The sequence below is a fragment of the Triticum aestivum genome, chromosome 7A (assembly GCF_018294505.1).
Source record: "Triticum aestivum cultivar Chinese Spring chromosome 7A, IWGSC CS RefSeq v2.1, whole genome shotgun sequence".
NCBI lineage: Eukaryota > Viridiplantae > Streptophyta > Magnoliopsida > Poales > Poaceae > Triticum > Triticum aestivum.
Window position 1 is genome coordinate 95141863 of NC_057812.1, and position 24347 is coordinate 95166209.

Consider the following 24347-nt stretch of genomic DNA (forward strand, 5'->3'; position numbering starts at 1 on the left):
GCACATGGAGCCTTGTCCCCTCCTTGTACTCACGTACAGCAGCATGGACCGCTGCATGCTGACAGTTGCATAGCTTTTCTCTGACACATGGGCTGCAAAACACACCACAAACACCTCTTTAGTTTAACCCTCACATGGTCAGCACGGATCACGGCGCATGCATTGTGTGGCTATGATAGCTATGTCCCTAGCAAGCTATGGTAGGCACAATTTTGCCTATATATATATATATATATATATATATATATATATAGAGAGAGAGAGAGAGAGAGAGAGAGCATGCTCCAGTGCCCCATTACTAACCGCCCTAGCATGTGTCCGCACAAGTTTGGCTCCATCTGTGAATGTGAAAGATGTGTACCATAAGAGCATCCTGACTTGGCAAATCCGATCTCTCAAATGCCCACGAACGCGTCCGGGAGCGTCTACGGATAGTGATCAGTCACGTCTTAAAAAATGCATTTCACATACGGATACCTCAAATCCATATTATTACATGCAATTCAGCAATCTTTGAGCGGAGCTTCGTTCGGTTCTGCTCCTCGGAGTGTTGGTCCGGTCGCCGGCAAGGTAGAGTAGGGCACGGGACACAAGTCGGCTCATGGGACTCAAGGCGCCGCCGCCTCCCATGCCCTACTCTTCCTCGTCGGAACCCAGAACCCGAACGGTGCTGGTGGACGTCATTATCGATGACGGATCCGTGTTGAGACGAGCGGCGGACGTCCATCATGATGTGGTTGCTGCGTCCGGAGTGATGCACCATACGGGGCGCTAGAGAATGCGACTCAGCCTCGTCGACATCCACCGCCGTGAGAGATAACGCCACCTCCCGCACCCTGTGCCGTGCATGGTGGGCACGCCGTGCCATGGCCTTGTCGGACAAAGCCCATGGTGCGTCCTGATGCTCGGCGCGCCAACGGAGGGGTTGCACATCCACCAGCGCATTCGGACACCAGACAGACCGCATAGCCTCCAGCGAGGCAGCTATGGCTGGCCGAGCGCCGAATCCATGCGCCATTTGGGCGGACGCAATGGATTCCCGACGAAAGGAGTCCAAGCGCAGCTGTGCATGGGACTCCTCCCGGGCACGGCGGAGCGCAAGCCGGATGGACATCTCCTCCTCGGGGCCGCATGGGATGAGCTTGGGGTAGACGGATCTGAAGGTGAAGGACTCGAATCCATTGTCCGCCATGCCGGAGATGGCCGGAAGTCGCCGGAGATGAGTTTGGGTGGCGGAGGGAAGTGGAGTGAAGTGGCTAGGATTTGGTCCGACGAACGAATGGGGGGGGGGGGGGGGGGGAATTTATGTGGGGGCGGGTGGGCCAGTTTCAACATGATGGGCATGCCCGAGTAGCCCTATATCCGCCCCATATTTAGGCTGGATATAAAGGGTGCCGGTCAACTCAGGCCTTTGAGGGCCATTTGAGGGGGGCGTCTGATCAAAAAATCGTTAGATGAAGAGTACAAACAACTCAGACAAGTTTTACCACCAAAACAGAATTAAATGCATAGAAGTAACAAGACTGTCGTCTGTGTCAGTTGAAGTCTGATACTCTCCTTCAGCTTCCAAAATACGTGCATATCCAAGGAGCATTGGGAAGTGAGGTGGGATAGAAAGGCATTTTGGAGGCCGAGCTTCATGGAGGTCAAAATTTTGAAAAGTCTAACTTTTCAGTTTCAAAAAATTCTAGAAACAATATACGTGTATACAACAATGTAATGTATATGTGTGTAAAATTTCATGATGAAATACCTTGAATTGTGAGCTGCACCAAAAACTTAATCATGAACTTTAAGAATGAGCAGTGCATGTGCTGAAATGCTCGTGATCCATTTGTCATTTTGAGGGATATTGGTGCAAATATCAGAAAGAGCCAACTGCAAAGCAGCTTCTGGTACTGAATGTTCCTTTCTCATGCTCAACGAAACGTGTGACACAGTCCAACGAGTCAATTCCCACCGGTTTCCTAATTTTCTCGCTGAGTGTTTTTTCAGTCTTAATCCGGACAGTGGCGATATGAACACCATGCTTGGTGCCGGATGAAGGATATCCACCTTGCACGTTGCACCACAAACAATATAATGGCACCAGAGTCGTCTTCGCCAGCATAATCCAAGCACATCCTTTCCCCCTCCCAATCCATATAGCATGAAAATGTCAGAAAGATCGGGTGGCTGAGGAACAGAGAGTTACCTTCCGGAAAACTCTTTCTTTAAACCGACTGATCTTTGCATGGTTTAAGGCTCGTCCCGAGCCATCCGATGAAGTCGATCATGCGGTACTCGCTTCTCACGCGCATGGCTTCACCGGCCTCTAAAACAGGCCACGTTTTCCCATGGGCCGGCCAGTCCCCGAACCTTATCTTTTTTTGACGCGAGCATGTGAGCCCCTCGTCATCTCTTTCCTTTCGTACAAATCGGGGTCCTCATTTTCTTCTCTAACATATTACTGGCATTCTCCGCCATGAGCGCTGCTGCAAGTGTATGGGCTGCGACGACTGCCTCCCATCCCGTCCAGCAGCCCCGTTGCAGCATCCGCCGTCGCCGCCACGTGTTGCGTCCCAACCTCCACGGTCGCTGCCACGCGCTGCATCGCAGCATCCGCCAGTGCCGCCGCGTGCTGTCGCTGCCATTTAGTGTGTCGCAGCATCCGTCGTCGCCACCAAGAGCTCCATCACAACATCCGTCAGTGTTGCAATGAAGCATTGCCAAGGCGCCGGTGCTCTGATGAAGCATTGTCGTGTCCGCCAGTGTTGGGATGTCGCATCGTGCTGCAACGAAGCACTGCAATAAAGTATCACCGGTGTTGCGATGAAGCATTTGTCGGACCGCCGGAACATCACCGGCACTGCAATGGAGCATCATAGGCACTCCGATGGAGCATCGTCAGGTCGCCGGGACATCCTCGATGCCGTGATGGAACATTCGTCGGACTGCGGGATCATCGATGACGCTCAGAGGGACCATCATCGGTGCTATGATGGAGCATCGTCGGGTAGTCCGGACATCGCCAGTGCCATGATGGTGCATACGTCAGACCGCCGGAACATCGACGGTGCTGCAAGGGAGCATCACCGGTGCTATGATGGAGCATCGTTGGATTGCAGGGATATCGTCGGTGCCGTGATGGAGCATTCGTCGGACCGCCAGAACATCGACGGCGCTGCAAGGGAGCATTATCGGTGCTACAATGGAGCATCGTTGGGCCTTCAAAACATCGGCGGAGCTGCAACGGAGCATCATCGAGCCGTTGGAGCATCACCGGCGCTGCAATGGAGCAATCGTCGGACCGCCGGAACATTGACGGTGCTGCAAGGGAGCATCATCGGTGCTATGATGGAGCATCGTCGGATCACCGGGATATCACCGTTGCCATGATGGAGCATTCATTGGACCGCTGGAACATCGACAACGATGCAAGGGAGCATTACCGGTGCTACGATGGAGCATCTTCGGGCCGTCCAAACATCAGTGGAGCTGCAACAGAGCATCATCGAGCCATTGGAGCATCACCGATGCTGCAATGGAGCATCGTCAAGTCACCGAGGCATCCCCAATGCTGTGATGGAAGATTCCTCGAAACGTCGACGACGCTAAAAGGGAGCATCACTGGTGCTATGATGGAGCATCGTCGGGTCGCCGGGACATCGTCGGTGCCGGGAGGGAGCATTCGTCGGACCGTCAGAACATCGACGGTGCTGCAAGGGAGCATCACCGGTGCTATGATGGAGCACCATCAGGTCGGGTCGCCGGGACATCATTGGTGTCGTGATGGAGCATTCGTCGGACCGCCGAAACATCGACAGCGCTGCAATGGAGCATCACCGGTGCTACGATGAAGCATCGTTGGGCCGTCGGAGCATCACCGGCGCCGTGATGGAGCATAGCCGGGTGGCTGGTGTATTGACAGTGCAGAATGGAGCATCAATGGTGGTTGAAAAGTTGTTCACAGCAGGAGCGTTGCTGCAGCCCCAGAGCTCGTCGGCGCTGCTAGCATGGCCGAGGTATGGCATGCTCGCCGGCTGCTGATAGGTGACTGGCGACGTGGCTGCTGCCACATGCTCTAAGCCGGCTAGCTGCTGCTTTCGCTAGAGTTACGCGCGTGTGCTGATGTTGCGTTGGTGGATGGAGGCTGCGAGGAGCCATGTGCAAGCTGGGATGAAAGTCATGCCGTGATCCAGCCATCAGCGAATCCAGCGGCTTGAATCATCCTGTATTGGCGCAAATCAACGACAGGCAAGGCGGCGTATTCTCCCGCGGCATCATCCGGATGACGCGTAGTAGGCGCCCTTCCTCAAGTAGCTCATAAGCAACAAGCCCTCCATCATCACATGTGTAAATAAAACCATCAGCAAACACACATCTGCCATTTAAAAGGGGACTTCCAGGCAAAGTGCTTGCTATGTGTAGTCCACAAAACCTATATGCATCGCAAGGCATGACAACACGCCATTGTTTGACACTGAGGTCAAACAAAAGACACGAACTTGTGACAGTATCATTAACTATGAATGAATCATCACCCAAGACTGCATATCCGGACAGCTTAACCTTCTTGTTCGCGAGATGAGACAGATCTATGCTGTAAGGTAACCACATGGTTTGCGTACTACACATGTGGAAAACTTGGAGAGCATCTGTGACAGCAACATTCTTATGCCCAACTCGGATAGCCATAATGAAAGGATCAGCACTAGTCCGCCGTGCACCTGGATCAAAAGCTGAACATTTGTTCCTCAAACCAATCAAGTGTCTGCCCTGTTTGATGCCTGAAATAGCATATATGTATTCGTTGCCGCAAACATAGTGCCACAGTGGAGGAGACTGTTCTTCCAACGTCTGACGAGAACTTTAAATAGCGCGCTAAGCCTCTTAGCGGCGGACCTCTTCTAAATGCTATAACGTGCTATAGCGGAGCTATAGCGAGCTATTTAAAATGTTTGCTCAAGTGTTTGAACAAAAGACTCTTAGCGCGAGTCCTTTTCTAAACGCTATAGCGTGCTATAGCGGAGCTTTAGCGGGCTATTTAAAACCATGCGAGAACATCACCATCATCTGATGGTATAGAGTAACACGGTTTGAGAGGCCTGCCATCTCTTTCTAACCTTTCATCATCTTCTTCCATGATGCTAGTCTTGTAAACAAATGATTGTGAGCCAGCTTGGCAAATATAAAGAGATCACTGTTCATGTGGGCTATAGCAGGCTTCACATGACTTGGGTAACTAGTTTCTTCAACTAAGAGGTTCCTCCTGCAACAATTAAGGACAAGGGAGACCGTGGCTATGTCGGAGCTGATTGGATCCTCTTCAGGTTCCAGCATTGCAGAGTGGCCCGCTCAACTCCTCATCTTTGTACGCCTGTAGAAAGCAGAATTGCGGGGTGTAAAGATGGGGCATGCATGCTGGGCCTGGGCGACATGTCTATCCGGCGGCAAGTGGAGTGCAAGACACTGATTCCTCCTCCTTGAGCTGGGAGTTGGAAGGTTGTGACGATGGCGTGTAAGTTTTTACATGAGCACTTGAGCCTCGCACTGATCCATACCGAGCACATGAGTCGGCCACCGAGATGGGCGAGGAAGCCGTAACCTTTGTCCTCCAAGAAAGGACACACGGAGTCGAAAACATGTTTTAGAGCCTATGCACCCGGGTACTCCTTATCCAACCACTCATTCCTGCATCACGATTCGTGTAAATAATTTTCTTTTTTTTGTTTCTCTCATATAAAACATGTATTTGTACTTCAACTTTGCAGCACAACAAAGCTTTCTATGTAGAATGTGGGATAAAACTTACAGATTTATTGGTCCAACATAAATATACAAAATGAGATTTGTTTGATTAAAAAAATCTTATTTTTCATATTTATGTCGGACAAAAAAATCTGAAAGTTTCATCTCACATTCTAGTTACAAAGTTATGTTATACTGCAAAGTTTGAATTTCAAGACATGTTTTATATGAGAGGAACAAAAAAGAGAAAATTCCATGTAATAAGGTAGTTGTGTAGCACAGATCTCAAAGCAACATTGGAGTGCTAGGATAGTGAGGCCCGGGTGCATAAGCTCACAAAATCTGCATTCTGAGGCGGCTTCTCGTGATCGTCGTGGTGCAGGAGGCAGAGCGAGCCGCCATCGGTGGTCAGGGCAGCGGTGGCGTAGACCACCGGACTCCCCAAGTCGTGGAAGACGTCGACCACGTCGTTGTTGCGACCGAGGATCCGGCCGCACCGCGCCACGCGGAGCAGGTGCAGCCGCAGCAGCTCACCGTTTTCGGTGCGGGAGTTGATGCCGACGAGCAGTGACCAGGCAGGCCGCCGGCCATCCGCGTCGGCCGGCGACGGCGGATGCACGTAGTCCCTGCCTCACGGTGAACGGTACGAGCGGTCTTTAGAGCATGTCTAGTAGAACCCTCAAACCCTTAAAGCAGTTTTAAAGATTGAGAAGTGTTAGTTTTTGATACTTTTAAGGGTTGAAAAATAGAGGTAAAGATTAGAATCCTCAAACCCAACCCTTAGGGGTTGTTTGCATAAGAGGAATATAAAGAACGCAATCTAAGTAAGCCAAGGAAACTGCCTAACCGTAAAAAATCTTGTTTGGCTCGTCCAACAACCCCGTGGATAGGGGAAACTCGTTTCCCAAAAACCCATAATTCCGGGTTTGTGGGAAAACTAGTATTACTCGTTTTTCCACAAACGCGATTATCATATACAGATGCAACTGCCTTTCTCCGCCCCCGCCTATTCCTCAACAACCTCAGATGACACCAATTCTGCTTTTTGCGTCTCACCTCGCGCCCTTTTCACTGCCTATAAAAGACAGACTTTGTTTCCCGCATGTTATACACCCAGATCGCAAAGGGATGTCTGTGATCCCCGTGACAGGCACTGGATGGGAGACGTTGACCTTGAATCTGAAGTTGGTCATCTTCAATAAGGCTCCACATCTCCTTCAGGCTTTTCGTGCATCGTCTTTCCACCTTCAATCAGTCTTTCCATCTTCAATCAGGTTCCATGGCTTCACCATCCTACACAGCAGTACGAATTTGTATTTGTAAATATTTTCATGGTACTGTTGATTGAATTAATCTATTTGGTAGTGAACCCTATTTTGCATAAAACCTCTGATAATTTCATATGGGCAATTCCTAGGACATAGTAGATCCAACAACCTGGTAATCTGTTAATCTAAATGATAACACGTACTGTTGAAGGAAAAATTAGAGGCAACTCTGATTAGGGAGTATCGTAAATATGAACATGTGGCACATAAGAGAATCAGATTGCACTATGAATGCCTATATAAATACTAAAATGATCTAACACCGAACCACAATTAGATTATCGATGACTATATATATCAAGTGCAGTAGTTAATTTTTCATGACAAGGATGCAGTTTAAAGCACACTGTAAGGATAATTTTCCATAAGTATCAATCATATTTATCCAGAATATATAGTGTGCAGTAAGAGCTAAGCAGTAAGCAGATGAAGATTAGAATACCCTGTGATGTCATCTGATGTTGATAGCAGTACGTGGGGCAAGCGAGACCAAATTTAATAGCAAATTAAAGATCTTGGCAGCAACATAGGAAAATAACTGATAAGGGATGTGAACATCCCGTTAGACAGACAAGCGACAAAAATTCAATTGTCCAGTCATAGCATGAACAAAAGATTAGTGGCATGCTCATTTTCTTCCACTTCGTAGAGTTATTCCTTTTGAACCAAATGACTCATCTTCCATTATTGCTTCTTGTATCCCCTCTGTAGAAAAATATGGATGATGAGAAGGAAAAAAATTAAGAAGGAAAACACAGATAAAGCTAAGCGACATGTATGGAAATCTTCAGAGGACAAAATACTGCTGAATATATTAAAAGATCAAAGCCTACATGGAGGAAAAGAAGGAACATGTTACACAAAGAAAGCATGGCGTGATATCTTAGAACAATTCAATGATTCAAGGGTAGAAAAACTTGAATTACAACAACTGAAAAATCGTCATAAGTACTACAGGAATTGCTACAGCACCATGGACAGACTTCTAAAACTCACGGGATTTGGTTGGGATGACGATGACAAAATGATAAAAGCTCCAGAAGATATTTGGGAAGAACTAATTAAGGTAAGTTTGTTCAAGTAGAATTCATATAAAGTTTTCATATCCTATTATTAACAAAAACATTAAACAACTTGCAGAAGGATAAGGCTATCCAAGAATATCGAGATAAGGTGTGGCCTAGTTGGATAGATCTTCAAGCCATATGTGCTAGTTCAATAGCATCTGGAGCTGGTGATGTATCTAGCAAAGGAAAAGATGGTACATGTACGACCAAATCTTCACAAATTGATCTCAATACGGAAGTTGAAGTACATGACATTGATTGTGATGAAATCAATGCTTCCCCTGGTGTCTTCACCAAGAAGTCAACTACCATTGAGCCAGAAAAAAAGAAGTCCCCTGGAAGTGGATCCAAGGAAACTGCAAGAGGACAAAAACGGACAGCCGATGATGCCATAATAGCAATTGATTGCCTTGCAGATGCATCACTTAGCATTGCTGAAGCAAGAAAACAGTAGCACAACAAACTGAAGCTTACTCGGTTAAATCTTGTATGGCAATACTAAATAGTATGAGTAATCTAGATCCCAAAGAGAAACTAAAAGCGGTAAAGGCATTTGCAGATGGTGATAAACGGGCCATTTTCATTGAGATGGATGAAGAGACGCGGAACCTCTGGATTCTTGATCCTTAGAATTTTTGTAATACACCTTTGAGCATAGTATTTTATTTCGGTCGTTGTCGCACTTTACAAGATTCAGAAAAAAAATTCACTTATATTTTGTCAGTTTGTGTGAAGTAATAAATATTGTTTTCAGTTTCGTATTGTTCATTGTCCGGTTCAGCACTATTACATTTTAAAACAATTATCCAGAGATGATATGGTCAACTATGCAAATCGTGCAGGGATCTATGAACATTTCGGATGTGTCAGATGATGAACTTTCTGATTCCGAACAAGTTGCGGAATGTTGTTGAACGAACTTTTGGTGTTCTAAAAGCTCGTTTTCCAATTCTAAGTAGGAAAGGAGGAATTCCTTATCCATACGAAACTCAAGTGAAAATTGTTATGGCTTGTTGCATTATCCACAACTTCATAAGGAAGGTTAATCATCCTGATGAGTTATTCGAGCTTTATGAGCATGGGGAAACAGAACAAAATACTGACCATGGTGATCAACAAGTTCATGGGCAAGCAAGAGAAGATGATAGAGTTGCTGGTGAGAGAGTTCGTGCTGCCATCGCCCGAGAGTTGTGGACTAAACATCAACAATGTAGTGCTCAACCAGAAGATGATTAAATACTATAATATTTGTTTTCCATCTTCAATTGCAGATATATCTGCATAATTATTGTTGCAACTTTTAATTCTTTATATGGACATGAACTTCCCATTCTTTTATAGGCTTATATGCTCTATCTCTCTCTCTCTCACCCTCTGCCTCTCCCTCTCTCTATCTGGAGCTACAAGATGAAATGTTATTGTCTACCAATCTTTTCAGCAAGCAAAGCAACAAATAAACTACTTCAAATTGGTGCATTTTTATGTGACATTCAAGTGTTCCCCTTGTACCTACGCACCAAATTCTTCAATGGACCAAGTAGATATGTAGCTAATTGCTAAGTCCTATCAGTTATGAAGTAGTATACTCTCCGCATGTGCGTGATGTAGACCATGAAAACATGCTAAGAAACCAAAAAGGGAGATAACTGTAGCTTCTCTCGTCAAGTGTATGATGTAGTTCATGTTAATTTACTAGTACAAAACTTGAAAATAATAATCAAACATACCTGCTCCTCTGAATCCCCATCCGCTAGCTTGGAATCCCCATCCGCTACAGCTGCCTGCTGCCCCCGGCGCCGCCGATACAGGCTGATGTCGGTGCAGCCTGCACGGCCGGCGTTGAGGGGAGGCAGGCCTGTGCGTTGACCTGAAGCAGGACCGCTCGCTAGGTACAACTTGTGCGGGGTCGACGGCCGACGAAACAGAGTACGCCTGGGGACCTAGCCGTCTAGGGGAGGAGAGGCGAGCAGCAACCAACATCCAGGGGGCGGAGGCACACAGTAGTAGGCATCCGCGCGCGGCGGTGTGTACCTGGCGACCTGGGAGTCCAGCAGCAACTGGTGTCCAGGACGGCGGAGGCGTGCCGTACCCGGCGTCCGCGCGCGGATTCTTCCACGGGCGAGACGAGGGAGCAGCGGTGTGAGCGAGCGGAGGAGGAATCGGAGGGCAGCAGCAGCTCAATGAGCTTGGATGGATGAGGCCATGGTGTGTGATTTGGGGGAAGTGACTCACTCACGGGAGGAGAATAGGAATAGAAGCAACTACTAGTCATGGGCATCCAAACAAGGAACTGGGCCGACCAGTTTTCCAAATTTCCATACCAAACGTAGTTATTTATAAACTGGTTATTCGTAAAAGCTGACGTAAAACGGGTTTTCCTAGAAATCGGCTAAAAACTCATTTTCTATAATCTTATCGCTAATCTTCACTATCCAAACAACGCCTTAAACTGGTTTGAGTTTAAGGGTTGGGTTTGAGAGTTCTAGTCTTTGTCTCAACCCTAACCTTTAAATCTATCATTTGACATCTCACAATTTATGACTACAAAAACACAATCAACCTCTAAACAAACTACCAAATGACAATCATTGATGCATGGCTTAATAGTTTACATCACAAAATCATCATCTTTCCCCTCTCATCGGCACCATCACCAAAAAGTTGCACCTCGGCGCCATCTCCTAGACCACATGCGGGCTCCATCAAGTATCTCCATAGGCGCCGGTGGAGTCGTCCACACCGCCATCGTCACAACTACTCATCGAAGTGTCACCTCGAAAAGTAGAGGACGCACCATGGAACATCCTCTTCCTCTCCGCGATGTCCTCCTTGTAGTCCTTCCACCATTGCAATTGGTCTTCATCCATGTCCTTCTTGGACATCATCATGTGCTCCTTCTCTTCCACCATGAGTCCTTTCCATACCTTTGCCTCTTTGAGCTTGATCATCCTCTCCTCCAAGTCGGCCTTGCGCTTTGATTCTTCACACTTTGCTTCAACTTGTGCAAGCTTGACCTTTTTCTTCTTCTCGGTGATAAGAAGTTTCGTCTCCAATGTCTTTGTTGTCAATTCCTCTCTTGCCTTCATCATGTGCTCCATCTTCTCCCTTAGGCTTGATGCCTCTCCTTCCATTTTCACCCTTAGCTTGCCCTTCTTGGTTCCCTCGGGCTTGCCCAAGTTCCTCTCCTCCTCATCTTCACTATCATCCATCCTAAGCATTGCCGACTTCTTGGGTACGGTCTCTTGATCCCTCAACTTTCACTTGTCAAAGATTTGAAGAATTGCCCAAGCATGCTTAAATGGGAATGGCTTGCCCTTGGAAGCGGCCATCTCCTTGTACCTCATGCCAGCAATTGTCTCCTATCAACCACACATAATCACATAAGAACCCACCAATAACATAGCACACACACATAATCAAAATAGTGAAGATATATGTACTCACATAGTCACTCTCCACAGTTCCACTAGGTGGTGCGTCCCTCACTTGGTCCATGGCCGCACTCCAACGAGCACAAGCGGGCTTCATCAACTCCCACCGGCCTTGAAGCGACCGGTAAGTGCGAGAGATGAACCCATTATTCTTCGGCTTGATCCTACAATAGTTGTCCTCGATCCTTCGCCAATACCGTTTACCGGTTTGATCGGTGCCGGTGGTTGCATCCATCCCCACAGCTGCCCAAGGACAAACCAAGAGGATATCTTCCGCCTCGGTGTAGTTTGTCGACCGGGCGTGTGGGCGGGAAGCGGCGGTGAATGCCTCCTCCCCTATCTCGGCCACCTCCTCCTCGCCATCCCCTTCATCCTCCTCATCTTCCTCCAAGTCATCACCAACCCTAAAGGGTTCTAGAGGCGGAGCCCCGAGGTCCACCTCCGCGTCTTGGAGGAGGTCCATGAACGAGGATGGGGTTGCCATTTCCTCGAACACCTCGTGCGCGGTGGGAGGAGGTTCGGCGACGGCGGCAGGCGGGGCGCGGGCTTCTTCCGCGGCTTCTTCATGGCCGGGGACGAGCCGACGACCTTGGAGGAAGCCCCTCGTGGCCCACGGGAGGCCGCCTTCGGCCGGCTCTTCTTGGGGGCGGGCGCGGCGGCGGGGGTGGGCGCCGGGGCGGGGACGGGGGCCGGGGCGGGAGCCGGGGAGGCGGTGCGAGGCCCGCCCGCCGCCGCTTGGCCCCGACGTGGGTCGTCACCACCACGTCGGCCACGGTCTGGTGCCGGGCATGTGCGGGGGCGGGGGCGGGGCCCGAGTCGGGCGGGGTGGGCATGGCAGCGGGCGGGGGCGCGGCGGCGGCGGAGGCCTCCATGGCCGGCGCGAGGCAAGGCGGCGGGAGGAGCCGGGGAGGCGGGGATGAAATTTCCCTCCCGCCGAGAGGAAAGAGGAGTGCGGGTTGGGGGAGTTTTTCCTCCCAACCCTCACTTCTACAGGTTGGGAAACAGTTTGAGGGTTGGGCCTCTAAATTTTTTTACGGGTCTGAGGGTTTAGAGGTTCTAGTCTACGGCTTTTTTCGGCGAAAACTGTAAAAAAAATTAGTTATTTTTAGGGGTTTGAGGGTTTGAAGGTTCTATTAGACTTGCTCTTAGGACCGGCTCGTGGCCTGCTCGGCATAAAATCCAGTTGGTCCGAGCCCTGCAAATGGGACCGAAAGTCCCTCGGTTCGGTCCGGTTAAAGCTCGGTCCGATCGAGCGAACCGATGAACACGAGCTGTGGCATGGCGGGGGCGTGGCTGGGGCGTGCCAAGGGTGTTGCAGGGGCGTGGCGGGGGCATGTCGAGGTCGTGGCGGGCGCGTGGCCAGAGCTGCGTGGTGGGCGCGTCGGTCATGCGCTGGTCTGTGCCGCCGTCGTTCATCCGCGCGGCCACCGGCCTCCCTGACGCCAGAAAGCATGTCTACTGGATGCGCCATGCTTGGATCTATCACATGGAAGCTAGAACTTGAAGCGGGAGGCCCTACACCGCCGTTGTACACCGGCTGTCGTGCACCGGCCGTCGTGCCAGATTACTCGTCGTTGTTGCTGCCCTAGCTCTGCCTGGCCGCCGTGCCGTCCACCGTGAGTCACAGAAGTCGTCGGACACCTCCACGACGAGCCCTGCTGCCTCCAGCGCCCTCCCCGCATCGCCGTGCTCCGGCGCGACCTCTGGGGTGACCATCGGCCGGTTCAAACGAGCCACTCGGTCCGGCTCGGACTTTCATCGCTGCGGTCCGGTCCCTGAAAACAGGACCGCGACGCTGCGCGGTCCGGACCGACGGCCGGTCCAAACGACGGCTCAGTCAGGGACCGGACCGGCCCGGACCGTGTCCACCCTAATCCCTGCCGGGGAAGACGTAAGGGATCTGAGGCGAGCACTGAGGACGCCAGCAGCACACGCAGGCATACAAAATTGCACCTATCATCCTCTTCCGCCATCCCACCGCTACCTACCTAGGGTTAGGGTTAGGGTTTGCTCTGCTCTGCTCCACTTCAGTCCCCGCGATTTGATTTGGGGACGGAGATTCGTGTGAGTTGAGCTGCGTTTAAAAAAACGAGGGTTGTTGCACATGTGTTTACGTTCGATATCGGCCTGCGTTTTAGTACATTTGTTCTTCTGTTGGGCTGTTGGGGTTTTCACATCCAGTATGGGCCGCGTGTGCGGAGCGGGGGCCTGCTCCCACGTAGCGCTTGCTATTATACGTTATTATCCCCTCAAAAAATGCTATTTTTTTTAGTATGCCCCTAAAAGAACATAGTGCTCTCTAGGAGGTTGAGAATCTTTTTTTTAAACATCAGTACAGACACAAGCGCTCATATACACGCGCATACACTCATCCCTATGAACGCACACACATACACCCTACCCATATGAGCACCTCCAAAAGACTGAACCGTCATATCATCTTGAAATTTACAAAGTCACTGTACGCACCTCGTCGTCGACGGAAGCGTCTCCTCCCACTGAATGCACATCGCCGAAAATCCTGAAATAAATCCAGAAATAAATGCGACCACCAGGATTTGAACCCTGGTGGGCTGGGGGTACCACAGTTTCTCTAACCATCCAACCACATGTTGGTTCGCTAGGAGGTTGACAATCGATAACGCAGTACAAGACACGCTTGATTTTGCATTGTCATTCATGTACTACTTTCATCATTATTATACGGGAAAAAAATTAAAAATCTGAAGTTAGATTTTTAGGCAAGACAAATCTGAGATTTTTCATGGCAATTTATATCGGCATGATAATGAAAAAATTATTGATAGCACGGCAGTTTTCAGACAAAAACAAAGAGCCTTTATACAGTATAGACATTTTTTTTGAGTTGTTGATTGTTTTTGAGATAGCTGACCGCTTAAAAATCATAGTCAAAAACAGTATGACGAAGACCAAAAGAAAATTTCAACCATGCCTGCTTGTATTTTGGGAAGGAGGGCATTCATTTTTTACTTTTTATTTTCCTGACATTTTAGTTCATGAGCGGTTATTAAAGTTTGTGAACGTTAAATGGCACAAACATTTTATATATTCACATTATTGTTTTTGCAGGGTCACATTATTTCAGATTCACTATTATTTATTAAATCCACAGATATTTTTAAAGTTCATGATTACTGTTGAAGTTTGTGGACATTTTAAATTTGAAAACTAACTTGATTTGCGAATATTTTTTATTTTAAATTCATGAACGTTTTCTAAATTCCATAATTATTTAGATCTGTAATGTTCTTTAAAATCCTTGAACATCCTTTAATTTAACTAACCCTTTTCAAATAAAAAGGATAGTCTATTTTTTCCGAGCTAGTGTTGGGACGAGCAAAAAGATGCTAAATGTCGTGGTTTTGTAACGACAATTGCCTTGTGAAAGGACTTAGGTGTGGAGCCATCACAATGTAGGTTAGCTTGAAGGGGTTGAACGGGACAAAGGACACATGGTTTACCCAGGTTCGGCCCCTCACAACGACGTAAAAGTCTACACATGTTTTTTTACTATTGCTTGAATATCGATTACAAAGGAACGGAATCGCTTGAACTTGCTATCAACCAATTGTTTCTTGAGTTAACCCGCCGCAGGGTCTTGCCTTTATATACACTGGTCGAGACCCTGGGCTTACAAGAGTCCAAGTCAGGTCACACAACGTGACCAACTCAGTTTCTAAGTCGCCTTGCCTTATCAGACAAGTCACCATCGGGCGGCTCACACCTCCGGGTTTTGGGCCTTCAACAGGTCCGCCTCTCAAGCCGCATCTACACTATTAAGAAAAAGCCTAGTAGTAGCGCGGGTTAAAAGCTAGTAGTAGTGTGGGTGCCTACGCTACAGCTAACTAGTAGTAGTAGCGCGGTGCATCCCAGTAGCGCGGTGCATCCCGCGCTACTACTACTAACTATCTGTAGCGCGTGTCTGTGACCCGCGCTACTACTATTAATTTGAAAAACCAAAAAAAAAATCTCGACCCCGTGCGTGCTGTCAATGGTATCAACGGTTCGTTCGACGGTGCCGACGTCCATGGCGACGGGGCGGCGGTCGGCGGCGACGCGCACGTTGGCCGGGAGCAGGGAGAACTCCGCCATGACGCGCGCCTCGTGGAGGCCGCGGAGGCCAGCCCGACATTGGCCGGGAGCTGGAGGACCTGGATCTTGGCGTCATGCGTGGGGAGCAGCACCTCGCGGCGGCCCTCGTGCTGTCGGAGGAGGAGGGGGATGGGTAAGCTAGGGTTCCGGATCGAATCAAAGAGGGGGGAGAAGGAGGAGGGCTGACCTGGAGCGAGAAGAAGACGGCGAAGGCGGTGAGGAGGAGGATGCCGAGGTCGTGCTTCCGCATCTTGGCGGCGGCGAGGAGCTCCGGCGACCTCCCACCGGAGGGATCTCGGAGAGGGAGGGAGGAAGAAAGCAGAGTGTACCAGCGGCGGCCACCGCTGGAGTACGAGGGAGAGAGGAGGAAAGTGAGAGAGGGGAAAAGTGAGGGAGAGAGGAGGGATTCGGCCGAGGATATGGGGATTTCACCTACCTCGTACTTAGTAGTAGCGAGGGGTATAAAACCGCGCTACTACTATCAACTTAGTAGTAGTGTGGGTTTGTACCCCTCGCTACGACTGTGGCATGTCCCGGAAGGGCACGGTAGAGACCGCTTAGTAGTAGCACGGGTTAAAAACCCGCGCTACTAGTATCAACTTAGTAGTAGCGAGGGGTAAAAACCCACGCTACTAGTAAGTAGCAGCAGCGAGGGTTATAAACCCGCGCTACTAGTAAGAGTCTGCCTATAAGCTTTTCCCTAGTAGTGCTAGTCTTCATGTCTTCTCAGGCCCATCTAAGCCCTTTATTCTTGAGTTGCCAACAGTGTAACCCGGCCCCTCCTGGGATGGGTCACACCACAGGGTTATATCCCCAACACTAAACGAGCGAGAGGAGATGGGAGCCAAGCTGGGTGAGCGAGAGCTTCGTAGGCTGGTCATGTGAGCGTTATAGCAGGAATTTCATGGTTTCAGTGTTGAATAGGAGCTCCCAAGAAGCTTAAACAACCACCGACCCGCTCACCCGAGGCCGAAACGTGTAAAGAAACCATAACCATGCAGCAAACAACTCCACTTTCCTCTCAAAACAAATAATGTACCCAACAACGACCCAACACGATATACGGATGAATATAAACACCAACAGAACATAATTAAAATGCAAACCAACATAAATAAAATCAAAACAAAACAATCAACCATAATAATCTATTATAAATTTATAAAAAATCCCACAAGTGAAAAATGGCACAGTGAAACACGCGTTAGCCACCCGTATGTTTTGACCACACGTATTGTCGGCACTCACCGAACTAGTCCACGTCCGCGTTCCGTGGTATGAGTAGGGTTGGGCACTACTTTCAAATCGACAACCGAACACCAAATCCGAACCGAATAGTTTTAACCGAAATATAGGCTAAATTGGTTGTTGGTTATTCAGTTCCGTTTAGAAAATAGACACTATTTTTGTGTTTAGTGTTAAATCGGTTTTCGTTTGAGAGAATCCGTATATGCGAAGTAACCGAATTATGAGTCTCCCACCCTCGTTTCTCTCTGGTGCAAGAACAACCGACTAGCCGATTAGTCTAAGGCCCTGTTTAGTTCAGATTTCTTACCCAGACTACGCTGCTTCGCAGCCGAATCTTAACCAAAAGGCGAAAAAACGAGCGAGCCCTATTCGGTGGCTGCGCAGCCAAAATGGCACGCACTAGTGAAAGCAGCCCACAAGATGCTTCCTTGGATTTTGCTGCATGGCCCATTGAACATACCCTAGAGTTGATGGGAAATTACCCATGTTTTTACTGGGGATGGATTGATCCATCCCAATTGAGAGGAACCCACCGAGAGCACACATCGGCCACCCTTTCTTCCTCTCCCCTTCTGGCGACTAGGTTCCCTTCCAGTGCCACCCCTACTGATGGACACCGGCCCGCCCCTCCGCCGCTAGCTAGTTTGTTGCTTATTTCCAGTTGTGCATAGATTCATGCAAGCACAAAGCACATCCGTCTAGTGCATCGATTATAGAATCTTGATTACATGCAAATACTAATCTGCAGCTATATTATTAGTTAAGATGATTGACGACTATTTTTTTTTTGCGAGGATGAAGGAAGTTTTATTCCTTAGGTAATAGGATTACAATCAGCTGTGAGGAGCTCCTCAATATAGGGAGGACCTCTTTGAAGCCAAACAACAATACACGACTTAATATTTGACGACTATGACTGTGAAGTATAGCAAATCAGTATATGACACGCTGTTTCGACTCATGATGGTGCATACGTATTTCGGTTTTCTGGTTAACCGCCAAATCGAACCGATAAAATTTTGGCTAATAAGGTTCTGTGGCAATTTTTATTGTGATTATTCCTGTTGTTCTTTTATGAAAACCAAAATTTTAAAAACCCAAATAAACCGAACCGAATTGACCATACGAACATCTCCGTGTGACGTCGATCGAGATCTCGGGGCACTCCGTCCGTGGTCGTCGGCGTCGAGTCGCCGATAGAGCGAGCATTCAAGGCATGGGACTCAATCGAAGCCAACCATATTTCCTATTTTAATTGTACTGCATTATTACTGGGGAAGTACTAGAAGGCGCATGAGAGAGCGTGCAGGCAGCCAGGCAGCAGCAAATTTCCAACCCCTCGCGACCTGCAATCCTGCTAACTTAATCCCACTCGCTCAACACATGACCTCCTCCTCGTTGACTTGCTCCATGTGATGATCAGATCCATCCATCGACCCGATCCATCCACCTCCGTGCGCGCGGATGCGCCGAGACTACGTGCTCGATCCGGCCCTGAGGCACAGATTACTTTAGTCTAGGCCGGCAGCTCGGGCCATGCGCATGGCTGCTGCTGCTCCTGCTGCTGCTGCTGCGCGCTTGCGTGCCGTTGCGCTCTGGGCCGCCCTCCTCGTCCTCGTGGTCGGCGTCTTCTCCGTATCCGGCGCGGAGGTGCCGAACAGCTCTTCGTCGCCGTCGTCGTCTCATCTGGGGCAGCAGGGGGCTTTTACCAGCAGGAGACCGAGCGTGGAGCGGGAGCTCGACGCCGCGCGAGCCGCGATACGGCGCGCGGCGCGGTTGCACCGTGGCAGCAACGCCAGCTCGGCGCCGGGAAGATGGTTCCGCGGCGACGACGTGGACTATGCTCTCCTCGCGAGGGTGTACCGCAACCCGGCAGCCTTCCACCGGTAAGATATATCGATGTCGTAGCATCCGCGCCGGCTTGCTCCTTCACCGGCTGATCTTACATTCTCACGCGTACTCCTGGCTGGCATGGCAGGAGCTACGTGGAGATGGAGAGGCGGTTCAAGGTGTACGTGTACACGGAAGGGGAGCCGCCGATCCTGCACGCGGGGCCCTGCAAGAACATCTACACCATCGAGGGCCGCTTCATCGAGCAGCTCGAGCTCCTCGCGCCGCCGGCTGCCGGCGTCCGGACGTGGGACCCCGACCGCGCGCACGCCTTCTTCCTCCCCTTCAGCGTCGTCCAGATGGTGCACTTTGCGTACCGGCCCCTCTCATACGACCGCGCCCCGCTGCTCTCCCTTGTCCGCGACTACGTCCGCGTCGTCGCCTCCCGCCACCCCTTCTGGAACCGCTCCGCCGGCGCCGACCACTTCATGCTCTCCTGCCATGACTGGGTACGCCGCACGCATGCACAAAATCAACCTCTCTCTTGCTGCTTGCTGATTAGAGCTTCATTGTGTGTAGGGTCCTGACGCATCCAAGGGGGACCCGGAGCTGTACGCGAACGGCATCCGTGCGCTCTGCAACGCCAACACGTCGGAGGGGTTCCGGCCGGGGAAGGACGTGAGCATCCCGGAGATCAACCTCTACGACGGCGACACGCCGCGGCAGCTCCTGGGCCCTTCGCCGGGGCTGTCGGCGCGGCCCTACCTGGCCTTTTTCGCCGGCGGGCGGCACGGCCACGTCCGAGATCTCCTGCTCCGGCACTGGAAGGGCCGCGACCCGGCCACATTCCCCGTGTACGAGTACGACCTCCCCTCTACCACCGGCAACGGCAACAGCAGCGGCAGCCACAACCGGCGAGGCCGCGACCGGCAGAGCGACTACTTCGCCTACATGCACCGGTCGCGCTTCTGCCTGTGCCCGAGCGGGCACGAGGTGGCGAGCCCGCGTGTTGTGGAGGCCATCCACGCCGGGTGCGTGCCCGTACTGGTGTCGGGCGGCTACGCGCCGCCCTTCGCCGACGTACTGCGGTGGGAGTCATTCTCGGTGTCCGTCCCCGTCGCCGACATCCCCAGGCTGAAGGAGGTGCTGGAGGGGATACCGACCGCGGAGGTGGAGCGGCTCCGGGACGGGGTGCGGCTGGTGAAGCGGCACTTCACTCTGCGGCAGCCGCCGGAGAGGCTCGACATGTTCCACATGATCCTGCACTCCGTCTGGCTCAGGAGGCTCAACTTCAGGCTCGACCACTATCCAGTTCAGAATTCAGTCGGATGACTGATGAGTAGACAGAAATTTAGAACAGAAACACCGTGCAACACCCTGGGTTCCTAATTAGTAACATACTCTACGTTTTTATTCTCATAGTGCTATACATAATTTCAGATACATTACAAAGGATGTAAATACCGAATTTTGCTGCTGAGAAATAACTGTGTCTCATTCACGCTATCGACCCTCAAATCAAATGCGTTGTGATTCATGCAGAGCGACTTGATATTTGTTTTGTTTTGGATTGTGCAGCCATGTGCGCAAAGAGCCTATATATGTACTATTGAGTGGCTCTTATATGCACTATTATTGATCAAATAAAGGCCATATTATCTTGTCTTGTTATTTGAATAAATGTTTGCAGATTTCGGATTAGTCCAATGATTATTATCCACCTTGTTTGATCGTGCAAGTGAAAGGCAATAATGACGATATTTGACAAAATGATTGAAATGGAGAAAAGCTGGTACGAACTCTTATTTTTTGTAAATATGATTAGCTTTTGCATGAAACATGTTTGCAATGACAATTAGAGATTATAGTTACTAATGCCATGCTTAATTAGCTAGGAATGAATAATGATTTATCTTGTGTGCCAACATGCTTTTAAAATGGTTATGATATAGTATGATAGGATGGTATTCTCCATTGAAAAAAAAATTCGGAAAGGGGGGGTCTCCCGGGCCTCTGCGTCAGAACGATGTATACGGCCACAAAGATAAATAAATAAAAATTGTTCAACAAGGTCGTCACGTCTGAAAGCAAAATAACGGCGAGCTCACAAAGAGCCACAAGCGCCAGAAACATAAGGCCCAAAAGCCACAACCGGCTGGCAAAACAAAGATAGGCAAACTAATTGCCTATCTTATTACATGACCACCATCCAAACCGGTTGAAGATATCCCGCGCTACCATCTCCCACCGGACAGATCCAGTAACCAAACGCTCCCTGGCCTCCATCAGAGTGAGTAAGGACCACATACGGATCAGCGCAGTAGATCGGAATAAAACCTGCAAAAAATGAATATTCGTTTTTCTGTTAAAGGTCAAATCATTTCTGCAATTCCAAATTGCCCACAACAAAGTACATACTCCTACACAAATGTGTCTGGCTGTTTCGGACTCTATCCCAAGAAGCCACGTTCCAAATAATGTACTGACCGAATTCGGAGGAGTAATGTTAAAGGCAATATGCACCGTGTGCCACAAAACCTTTGCCAAAGGGCAGTCAAAGAAGAGGTGCTTGATGGTTTCGTCCCGATCACAAAAACTACACCTAGTAGATCCTGTCCAGTTGCGCTTAATCAAATTATCCTTTGTTAGAATGACTTGTTTATGCACAAACCACATAAACACTTTAATTTTCAAAGGAACTTTGACTTTCCAAACCTCTTTGGAACTAGGGATAACACTTGAGTTAATGACATCGATATACATCGACTTGACAGAGAACTCACCAGACCTAGTAAGCTTCCAACACAACTTATCGGGTTGGTGAGATAGCTGAACCTCCATCAGTCTACTCACCAAGTGAAGCCATGCTTCCCACCGGTCGCCCACAAGCGCCCTCCTAAACTGAATATTAAGGGGAATGGACTGCAAAATCGTGGCAACAAGAGCATCACGTCGTTGAGTAATACGATACAGGGACGGATACTGAAGCGCCAATGGCGTTTCACCAAGCCAAGTATCCTCCCAGAAGCGAGTGGTGTTGCCATTACCGACTATAAACTTGGTTCTATTAAAGAAGGCAGCTTTAACTCTCATAAGCCCCTTCCAAAACGGCGAGTCTGTGGGTCTCGCTGTCACCTGGGACAACGTCTTGGACTGCAGATACTTACTTCGAAGAATCTGCGCCCACGTGGCCTCGGTGTCAACTGAAAGTTTATACAGCCACTTGCGGAGAAGACAACTGTTCTTGACTTCAAGATTCTCAATACCAAGGCCCCCTGGTCCTTTGGTCGACAGAAAATATCCCATTTGGCTAGTCGGTATTTTCTCTTTGTTTCATCACTTTGCCAGAAGAACCGGGATCGATAGAAATCCAGTCTTTTCCTAACACCAACTGGGACTTCGAAAAAAGATAAGAGAAACATAGGCATACTCGTGAGCACCGAATTAATAAGTATTAGTCGGCCTCCATAAGACATGAGTTTGCCCTTCCAGCAACTTAGTTTCTTCTCAAACCGGTCTTCGATGCTCTTCCATTCTCTGTTTGTCAGCTTACGATGGTGAATGGGTATACCTAAGTAGGTGAAAGGTAATGTCCCAATTCGCATCCAAACAATTGCCTATAAGCCTCCTATTCCTCATTGGCTCTACCAAAGCAGAACAACTCGCTTTTATGAAATTGATCTTCAGTCCGGTCAATTGTTCAAATAAGCATAACACCAGCTTCATATTTTTCGCTTTCGCCAAGTCGTGCTCCATAAAGATGATTGTATCATCAGCGTATTGCAGGATGGATACACCTCCATCAACTAGATGAGGCACCAATCCACCCACCTGACCAGCCTCCTTGGCCCTTCCTATCAGAATTGCCAACATGTCAACCACAATGTTGAACAGAATAGGAGACATTGGATCACCTTGTCTCAGGCCCTTGTGTGTCTGGAAATAATGACCAATGTCATCATTCACTTTAATTCCAACACTTCCTTTTTGCGTGAAGGATTCTACCTGGCGTCGCCAAGCTTCATCAAAACCCTTCATGCGTAAGGCCTGCTGAAGGAAAGGCCATTTGACTTTGTCGTACGCTTTCTCGAAATCCACCTTGAAAACAACTCCGTCTAGCTTTTTCGTGTGGATCTCATGGAGCGTTTCATGAAGGACCACAACCCCTTCCAGGATGTTCCTGTCTGGCATGAAAGCAGTTTGGTTAGGCTGCACCACAGCATGCGCGATCTGTGTGAGCCTATTAGTCCCGACCTTGGTGAAAATTTTGAAACTAACATTGAGAAGACAGATTGGTCTGAATTGCTCAATTCTCACAGCCTCTGTTTTCTTAGGAAGAAGGGTTATCGTTCCAAAATTCAGTTGGAAAAGCTGAAGCTGCCCAGAGAAGAGATCATTGAACAAGGGCAACAGATCCCCCTTAATGATGTGCCAGCACTTCTTATAGAACTCAGCCGGAAATCCATCAGGGCCGGGAGCCTTATTATTTTTCATTTGCGATATAGCCTCGAAACTTCTTTCTCAGTGAACGGGGCCGCCAAAATATCGTTCTCCACTGCTGTTAGTTGAGGAACATCCTCAATCCTAGACTCATCCAAAGACACACAGTTATCCTCTGGGGGTCCAAACAGCTGCTTGTAATACTCGGTAATGTATAATTTTAGGTTTTCCTGTCCTAAAATCGTTCCTTCATCTTGTTCAAGCTGGAAGATCCTCTTCTTTCTGTGTTTACCATTAGCGATCATGTGAAAGAATTGAGTGTTCGCGTCCCCCTGGACTACTCGCCGGACCTTGGCCCGCAACTCCCACTTCAATTCCTCCTCTCGAAGAAGCTCTTTCAGCCTCATCTCTGCGTCAAGCTTGGCATGAAGCTCCGAGGGTGGCAGAACAGTGGTTTCTGCTTTTACATCTAAGGACTGAATAAGGTTAAGGAGCCTTTCCTTTTCGACCTTATAGATCCCACTAAGATGCTTAGCCCATCCACGCAGAAAACTTCTCAAATGCCTGATCTTATTCTGCCAGCGCTCAAGCGCATACTTACCTCCGGAATCCTTAGCCCACTCCCTGGCTACGAGATCAAAGAAGCCGTCTCGCTCAAACCAAGCAAGCTCGAAAGAGAACGCATTTTTATTTCCCACGTGGGTGGCCTCACCAGAGTCAACAAATAATGGCATGTGGTCAGAAATTCCACGGGAAAGAGCCTGAACAGTTACAAAGGGAAACTTCTGTTCCCATTCAACGCTAGCCAACACGCGATCCAACTTTTCAAACGTCGGAGTTGGCATCGCGTTAGCCCAAGTGAATTTTCTTCTCGAAAGCTCAATCGCTCTCAGATCCAAGCTTTCAATGATAGTATTAAACATGAAAGACCATCTGCTGTCAAAGTTGTCATTGTTCTTCTCCTCACGCCTTCTAATGATGTTAAAATCACCCCCACCAGGATAGGTAGCTGCTCAGAGCCACAAATCCTAACCAGATCAGCCAAGAACTCAGGCTTATGTTCAGGCTGTGCGGCCCCATATACCGCCACCAAAGCCCAGTTGAACTCATCGGCCTTTGACCGCACCCGAAACTTGACTGCAAAATCTCCCATAACCACA

At 49.2% G+C, this 24347-nt stretch overlaps 1 protein-coding gene across 1 annotated transcript; it reads left to right on the plus strand.

The window, feature by feature from the left end:
• Positions 1 to 18241: 18241 nt before the first annotated feature.
• LOC123150799 (probable glycosyltransferase At5g25310) lies at positions 18242 to 20265 on the plus strand. Its single transcript, XM_044570626.1, has 3 exons — positions 18242 to 18803; positions 18896 to 19256; positions 19327 to 20265. Exons 1-3 carry the CDS (start codon positions 18454 to 18456, stop codon positions 20077 to 20079), a joined length of 1464 nt encoding a protein of 487 aa, XP_044426561.1. The 5' UTR covers positions 18242 to 18453; the 3' UTR covers positions 20080 to 20265.
• Positions 20266 to 24347: the final 4082 nt, after the last annotated feature.